We start from the raw sequence: 8,507 nt of genomic DNA, 5'->3' as shown, positions 1-8,507 counted from the left end.
ATTATATATGTTATATATAATATAAATTATATTATATATATAAAAGTAAATCACCAAAGCAACTTAAAATGTCCCCTCTAGGGTGGCATTCCTCTGCTGCCCTCACTGGTCTGGCCCCACATCTCTTTCCCAGCTTGTCTCTTGTGGTTCCCTGTTCGAGCCCCACCTTCACCCCGTCTTAGCTGGCCTAGCCCACCCACTAGCTTCTGCACGGGTTTTGTGCTTTTCCTCTCTTGCCCTTCTGTTTATGCTGTTCCTTCTGTCTGGAATGTGCTTTTCTCTGCTGAGTCAACTTTTTCCCAACCTTGAAGACCAGATCGCATTCTACTTCCTCTTTGAGGCTTTCCTTGGCCTCTCCAGCAGCCTCCTTTCCTGCCTTCAAGACTGAAGTACACATTTGGCCTATATTTAATGCATGGTGTATTCTGCTTATGCTGTCCCACAACTTTTCAAGTTCTTCTCCACAAATATATTAAAAACAAATTTGAGGACAGGGACCGCGTTGGTTTCTTAGATGTCTTTTTTAGCCTTCAGTGCACATGGCCCCTTGCATATAATAGGGATTCAGAAATAGGCACTGACTGATTCTGTTCTTTCTCTCTCAAAATTTGATAGTTAGCCAGCCTGGGCTGAACATAGTGAGACCCTGTCTCTACAAAAAATTTAAAAATTAGCCAGGCATGGTGGCTGATGCCTGTAGTCCCAGCTACTCAGGAGGCTGAAGCAGGAAGATCACTTGAGCTCAGGAATTTGAAGCTGCAGTGATGATATGATCACACCACTACATTCCAGCCTGGGCAACAGAGCAAGACCCCATCTCAAAACAAAACAAAACAAAACCCCGATCTTTGAAAAATATTAAATTAAATTGCCAACTGGGATGTGCGTAGGCAGAGCAGTCAATTGCCTAGGCAGGAATAACTTAAGAAGCAACCTTGGAGACAGTAAAAGCTCACAAACGTCCCCCAAGTCCTACCAGGTGCTACATTCATCCGGAATTGAACTTCTATCGTTAAGCCACTTAGGCTGGGATGCTGGTTCCTAAAGACCATCGTCATTACTGGGAAAGGCAGACCATACCTTAGGCCCCAGAGACTAAGGTGTGCAAAGAACACATTAGGTTCACTGAGGAAGAAACACTAATAAACTCTCTGGGGCTGGAGAGTGGCACTGTTGGAAATTGGGGGTCCTAGGCAGAAAGAGAAGGAAAAAGGCAAAAAGATGAATGGGAGGCTTTGCTTACAGCTTTGTGTGGCCCTATTTACCATCCCTCAACTCTACCTCCCCTTCCCCTGTGTGCGTGTCATATTATTATTATTATTATTATTTTTGAGACAGGGTCTCGCTCTGTCACCCAGGCTGGAATGTAGTGGTGCGATCTTTGCTCACCACACCTCTGCCTCCTGGGTTCAAACAATTCTTGTGCCTCAGCCTCTCGAGTAGCTGGGATTACAGGCGTGTACCACTACACCTGGCTTGTATCATATTATTAGTACACATGGGGCTGGGTGCGGTGGCTCACTTCTGTAATCCCAGCACTTTGGGAGGCCGAGGCAGGCAGATCAGTTGAGGTCAGGAGTTCGAAACCAGCCTGGCCAACATGGTGAAACCCTGTCTATACTAAAAATACAAAAAATTAGCTGGGTGTGGTGGTGCGTGCCTGTAATCCCAGCTACTCAGGAGGCTGTGGCAGGAGAATTACTTGAACGCAGGGAGGTGGAGGTTGTGGTGAGCCAAGATTGCACCACTGCAATCCAGCCTGGGCGACAGAGTGAGACCCTGTCTCAAAAAACAAAAAACAAAAACACACAAAAAACATGGATTTAACAGAATGAGGCATGTTTTTAAGTGGGATGTTTACAGTATATACCTAAGAAAAAAGTTTACATCTACAAAGCTCTGCAGGTGACCCTGACGTGAGGTTGGAGTGGACCTCTGCAAGTCTGGGTGGCTATAAGTTGGTCTCATTTCCAAAATCTTTTCTCCCTCCTCCTACAAACAAAAGCACTCAAATGTCTGACACAAGAGGAAAGGACTTACCAGAGAAGCGTTGGTGTCTGGTGCCAGTGGGGCTGAAGCATTGAACACGGTTGTATTCACTGTGGATGAGCACATGACACGGGGCAGGGTCAGCAGCTGTGGGGCTGAGAGCTGCATTCCCAATCCCTTCGCATCTCCTTCCAGTTCCTTAGAGCCAAGGCCTGGCTTCTATTGTGAGGGCAGCTCCCTCTCCACCGTCCTCACTTTGCCCCAGTTAGGGAAGGGCTGGTGGGACCAAGCCTGGGCCACAGCTCTGACAGACCAGCTGGGCCAGGAGAACACCCGCCTGATGATAAACAGCTGGTTTTAAAAACTGAAATAAGGAATCTGGGGCCAAGACAAAGTGCTAAGAAAAACTGGAGGATAACGTGCCTTGTGAATCCCCACTGGCCACTGGGCTTTTAGACTTAAAAATGTTCAAAGAACTTACTCTATGCCATGCACTATGCCAAGCCTTAATATATATTCATTTGTTTAAATCCCAAATCTTCACCAAGTATGCCCACTTTAGAGATGAGGTAACTGAGGCCCAGAGAGGTTATATAATTCACCCAAGGTCACACTTGTTCATGTTCTCTCCAGTTCATACTTGGAGACATGACCCCATCCCAGGAAGGCTGGCCCAGAGCCTATAAACTTCCCAGCTCTACACTGTGAACTTCCCTGCCCTGTTCACCTCCACAGATATGTTCCTTCCCTTCCAGCCCTCTTTTTTTTTGCCCAGGCTGGAGTGTAGTGGCATGATATTAGCTCACTGCAACCTCCACCTCCCAGGTTCAAGCGATTCTTGTGCCTCAGCCTCCCGAATAGCTGGGACTACAGACGCATGCCACCACGCCTGGTTAATTTTTTGTATTTTTAGTAGAGACGGGGTTTCACCATGTTGGCCAGGCTGGTCTTGAACTCTTGACCTCAAGTGATCTGCCCATCTCAGCCTTCCAAAGTGCTGGGATTACAGGGATGAGTCACTGCACCCACCCCATATGTGCTTTTTATTAAAGGTCAGCTAGGCCTGAAAGAACTTGTTGCTTTGATATTATCATTTCTAATCTGCCAAATGCAAGTTGAGAAAAGTTAAACCAAGGTCCAGGTTTTGAAGCAGAATCGGGAACCCAAAGGTGCTGCTCTCAGCGGCTCTCTCTGCATTCCTTGATAGATACTTCCCTACCCTGGCTTCAGTGTCCCTAACTGTATGTGGATCACATGAGGGTCTACAGGGAGAGTTTCAAGGAACCACAGTCATCTGTCTCTCCTTTCCACGTGGACCCTTCTGTTCCCCTGTTCTGCAGTCTGTCCTGCTTCCTTTGCTCCTCATTCGCAGGGCCTGGCTCCCCCCGGATGTGGCCACCCATAGGAAGTCAGGCTTTGGAGGCTTGCTGCCTTCTCTCTTCTTCCTGAACTGCAAGGGTAGAGGCAAAGGCCAGGCCCGCCTCACCATCCTCCTCTAGTGAAGGCAGAGGCAAGCAGTCCCTCTGCAGCAGGTCTGGGGAGACAGGGAGCGGGCCTGCCAGCCAGCTTGCCAGCAATATGTCTGAAATGCAGTGTAAGCCCGATGTGGCTCCTGCTGGCTGACACCGGCAGTTAGAAACCCAGAAAGAAGAAGTCTATCTTCCGGCTTCTCTCAATCTCCAACAAGCTGTCCACAGGGCTGATGTGACCACAGGGCCCTGCTATGTTGCTCACTCCCATGCCTGCTGGGGGGCTAAGGAATTTCATCTTGACCCAGGGCAGAATATTCCTAGAAGCTCTACAAACCCAGAGGTTTGTTAGGATTGTTCTGAGGAAGGCTTCATTTATTAGATATTGGGGTTCTATTGCCTTTCCTCACATCAGTGACCAAAAGAACATGATGCGCAATTAATGATGGAGACAGAGAAGCCAGGCAGGAAGGCTGCCTCAGGGGTCCTCACTCAAATGCTAGAGAACTCCTGGCTGATGCTTTAGCCTGGGGAGTTCAGATGTCTTTTTCACTACCCAATGTCTTCAGACCACCTTTGATGTCTTCTGCTTATGCTTATCAATTCTTTTATATCAAGAACTCTGTAGGGTTTATCTGAAAGCCATTTGAGATGAAGATGAAAGAAATATAACCTGGAAAATTTCAGAAAGGGTCCAAGTATCAAACATTTTAAAATTCCAGTGTTTACAAAGTGGTACTCACTTGGGATTGAAAGCAGCCAAATCAGTGTGTGCAGCATTCATAAATAGAATACAAATCAGTTACAATGGAAGCAAAAGCAAATAGAAAGAGAGTGCCCCCAAACAAGGTTTTATGATGAAGAGTGACAAAGAGAGAGAGTATACTATAGTAAGACTGGGCCTTGCAGTAAAACTAGGATTATGGGCCCATTACTAAGTAGGTGGCCCATGGACTGGGAAAGAAACCTTCCACAGTTTGTCCCCCTCATCCCAGTCTCCTAAATGTGTAGAATTTTCCTTTCCATGTTATCTTTTTTTTTTTTTTGAGACGGAGTCTCGCTTTGTCGCCCAGGCTGGAGTGCAGTGGCTGGATCTCAGCTCACTGCAAGCTCCGCCTCCCGGGTTCAGGCCATTCTCCTGCCTCAGCCTCCTGAGTAGCTGGGACTACAGGCACCCGCCACCTCGCTCGGCTAGTTTTTTTGTATTTTTTTAGTAGAGACGGGGTTTCACCGTGTTAGCCAGGATGGTCTCGATCTCCTGACCTCGTGATCCGCCTGTCTCAGCCTCCCAAAGTGCTGGGATTACAGGCTTGAGCCACCGCGCCCGGCCTCCATGTTGTCTTAATCAAAACTAACTTGTCCTAGTTCTAGTTCCTTTACTTTCTGTGAAGAAACTGAAAATTTAATCTTACTGGGGTTTAATGGTCAATAATGGCCCATTATTACTAATAGTTCAACAGAGCGATGGTTCTCAAACTTGAGAGTGCATCAGAATCAATTGGAAGACTTAATATACGTCAGGGTGGACCCTACTCCAGAGTTCTTTCATTTATTCCTTCCTTCCTTCCTTCCTTCCTTCCTTCCTTCCTTCCTTCCTTCCCTCCTTTCCTTCTTCCCTCCCTCCCTCCCTTCCTTCCTTCCTTTTTCTTTCTTTTTTCTTTTTTCTTTCTTTTTCTCTTTCTCTTTCTTTTTCTTTCTCTCTCTCCTTCCTTCCTTCCCTTTCCTTTTTCTTTCTTTCCTCCTCTCCTCACCTCTTATCTTCTCTTTTCTTCCTCTTCTGCTTCTGCTTCTTCTCTCTCTCTCTGTCTCTCTCTCTCTCTCTCCTTTCTTTCTTAGAAATAGAGACAGGGTCTGGCTATGTTGTTCAGGCTGGTCTCAAACTCCTGGGCTCAAGTGATCTTCCTACCTCAACCTTCTGACTAGCTGGGACTACAGGTGTGCACCACTGTGCCCAGCCAGAGTTTCTGATTCAGCAGGTCTGGGGTAGGAGGCTAAGAATTTGTATTTCTAACAAGTTCCCTGATGCTGCTGATCCAGGGAACACATTTTGAGAACCATGACAACAGCATGACCCCAAAGAATAAGGTGACATCAGGCACCTGGGCAAAGCCAGAGGGGAAGCTATTTGGGAATAGGTGGCTTCATTATATCCCTCATAATGCACCTTATATGCTCCTACGGCACTTGTTCCTAGAGCATCCCAGGGTTTGTTTTTTCCTGTGGATAGATGATTCTCAGTATGGCCAAAGCAGCCAGGTGTGGTGGCTCACGCCAGTAATCCCAGAACTTTGGGAGGCCGCGGCGGGCAGATCATGAGGTCAAGAGATCAAATCCATCCCGGCCAAAATGGTGAAACCCTGCCTCGACTAAAAATACAAAAATTAGCTGGGTGTGGTGGCACACACTTGTAGTCCCAGCTATTTGGGAGGCTGAGGTAGGAGAATCGCCTGAACCCAGGAGGCAGAGGTTGCAGTGAGCCGAGATAGCGCCACTGCACTCCAGCCTGGGCGACAGAGCCAGACTCTGTCTCAAAACAAAACAAAACAAAACAAAACACAGAATTTGAATTCTTTTCTAAAAGAGATCAAGGATGTGTGCTTCTAGAAGCTATGTTTGTGTAAAGTTTATGTCAATGCAACACTGAATCTACAGTCTAGAAGATACAAGCACGTAAGAGGGCCCTGATGGGGCTTCCCCACAGAGGCAGGATTTGCTCCAGGGCAGAATGAAAAGGGCCTGCCTGCAGGTAGGATCCCCTCTGGGCAAGCAACATGCCTTGGCTCAGGACAAAGGGTAGCATCACCTGTCATTAGATTTTAGTGGAATAATTCAAAATTAATGGCAGAAAAAAAGAAAGAAAAAAATAAATCTGGACTTCTTTACAAAATCAGTGCAGTCACAGAGGGAAGGGGTTATAATCAAAACTGAACTCCTTGAAGGCAAGACATCTTTATCTTCCACAAGGCCTAAAGTAGGGCACACAATAATTGTGCAGCAAATATTTTTGATTGACTTATGATTGATTTTTTTTACCTGTAGGAATGTATTAAGGGGCTGAACAACCTACTATCCACTTAATTCCTTCAACTCAATCGGGGTATAGATTTGGAAACCCCACAGGAGTCCCAGGAGACCAGCAGGGCCTGCATTGAGAGCCCTCTTTTACAGCCAGGGAAACTGAGGCTTGGCATGACCTTGGGTGGTCTCTGGACCTCAGTTTGCTCTCTGTGAGTCCAGCCTTGGTGCTTGGAGATGTGTACATAGACTTCCTGCTCCTGCTCTGCAGCACCCTGGGCACTCTGGGCACATCCCACTGAAGGCTCTTAGGGGCATGATCATGACTACGAAGGAGGCTCAGACTCTATGGGAAGCCCTAACTTATAGATGACAAGTGTTTTGGCCAGAAAGTAACTCTACAGGAGTGGCACTGGGTGTTATCAGGTTGACCCCATCTGTACAGGGATCCTTTTTACAACACCCTTGGCAGATGGACATCCAGAGAGTGTCCAAGTAACTTGCTACCAACCAAGCAGGCCGAGAACTCCCACGGTGGTTAACTCCCACCATTATAGGTTCTTCCCTAAATTCAGCCAGCATCTGGCTCCCTGGAGTATCTGCTCCCTGTTCCTCATTCCGCTTTACATCCTGTGGCTTCAGAGGGTGAACATGGTTCCTTTGTGACATGACAGTCCTCTCATAACTCATCTCCCTAAGAGGCTGAATAAGCCCCGGTTTTCCAACTGTTCTTAGATGGCATGGTCGGCAGAGCCTCCACTCTGGACATCTTTCCATCTGTGCGGATGTCCATCCCTCAGGTGTGGTCTCACCTTACACGGTATGTGGCTACATGGGCAGCACTGTCTTGGGGAGAGCTCATCGTATCATGACTTGATGGAGCTGGGAGAGACTTCAGGCACCATCAGGTCTATCTCTGGCCTGCAGGAGTAACCCCTGAGTGGCACTCCTGATAGGTGTGGCCTCCACATTACCCTATACTGAAGCAAAGCATGCCTTACTCCTTCCTGGGGTATCCCTGTGCCCTCCTGATGATAATCCTATGACTCTTATTAGAGCTACTGTCCCCTTGGTTTCCTTCCAAACACTGGGTTCAAGATCCTGTATTTGCTCCCTTGGAACAGTAAGCCCTTGGCTGAATGGCCCCTCCCCAGCAGTAGGAGTAGAGAGCTGTGGTGAAGGATCAGGGGGCCAGTGGGGTAGGTGAGGGCCCATGGTATGTCTGGGGTTACCGGTCACCTGTGTCAGGGGCGACGCACTCGCACTTGTAGGTGGTGATGAAGTTCGGCTTGAAGTCCATATTGATAGGGTAATACTTGAAGGCACCGATCATCTTCTTGATGGCATCATAGATGAAGATGAAGCTGATGAGGGTTGAGAAGCCCTCCTCGGTGAAGCGGGTGATATATTTGATGATGAAGCTGGCATCTGTGGCCACTAGGATAAGGCACTGGACAGCTGAGTGTAGGCCAATCCAGAGGCGGAACTCCATGTAGTCCAGGCCATTGCCTCTGGAAGGCAGAGGGGAGGTGAGGGGCCTACAGTCAGGGGCTCCTGGCTGTGCTTGACTCCTCAGACCCACCCTGAGTGGCTTATCTGTCCTCCTGTGGCACAGATGCCCTCCCAGGGACTGTGAAAGACTGAGGACAGGGACAATTCTTGGGTGCGGTTGTCTGATATTTGAGATCTCATGGGGGTCTAGTGTTCATTTTTATCCGCCGGGCGTGGTGGCTCAAGCCTGTAATCCCAGCACTTTGGGAGGCCGAGACGGGCGGATCACGAGGTCAGGAGATCGAGACCATCCTGGCTAACACGGTGAAACCCCGTCTCTACTAAAAAAAATACAAAAAAACTAGCCGGGCGAGGTGGCGGGCGCCTGTAGTCCCAGTTACTCGGGAGGCTGAGGCAGGAGAATGGCATAAACCCGGGAGGCGGAGCTTGCAGTGAGCTGAGATCCGGCTCCTGCACTCCAGCCCGGGCGACAGAATGAGACTCCGTCTCAAAAAAAAAAAAAAAAAAAAGAAAAAAAAAAAA

The 8,507-nt window shown here is 48.1% G+C and overlaps 1 protein-coding gene across 1 annotated transcript in view; it reads right to left on the bottom strand.

Moving 5' to 3' along the window:
• Positions 1 to 8,507, bottom strand: part of SLC4A5 (solute carrier family 4 member 5) — a 110,737-nt gene that overhangs the window by 19,236 nt on the left and 82,994 nt on the right. Inside the window, exons 15-17 of the mRNA XM_017860114.1 lie at positions 7,713 to 7,984; positions 2,022 to 2,099; positions 987 to 1,060 (exon numbers count right to left, since the gene is read on the bottom strand). Coding sequence (XP_017715603.1) covers positions 987 to 1,060; positions 2,022 to 2,099; positions 7,713 to 7,984 — 424 coding nt within the window. The remainder of the gene's footprint in view (positions 1 to 986; positions 1,061 to 2,021; positions 2,100 to 7,712; positions 7,985 to 8,507) is intronic.

This window comes from Rhinopithecus bieti, unplaced genomic scaffold (genome assembly GCF_001698545.2).
Source record: "Rhinopithecus bieti isolate Rb0 unplaced genomic scaffold, ASM169854v2 scaffold_54265, whole genome shotgun sequence".
Taxonomy (NCBI): domain Eukaryota; kingdom Metazoa; phylum Chordata; class Mammalia; order Primates; family Cercopithecidae; genus Rhinopithecus; species Rhinopithecus bieti.
The sequence above is the reverse complement of the archived record's forward strand: the minus strand, read 5'-3'. Positions and strand labels throughout refer to the sequence as shown.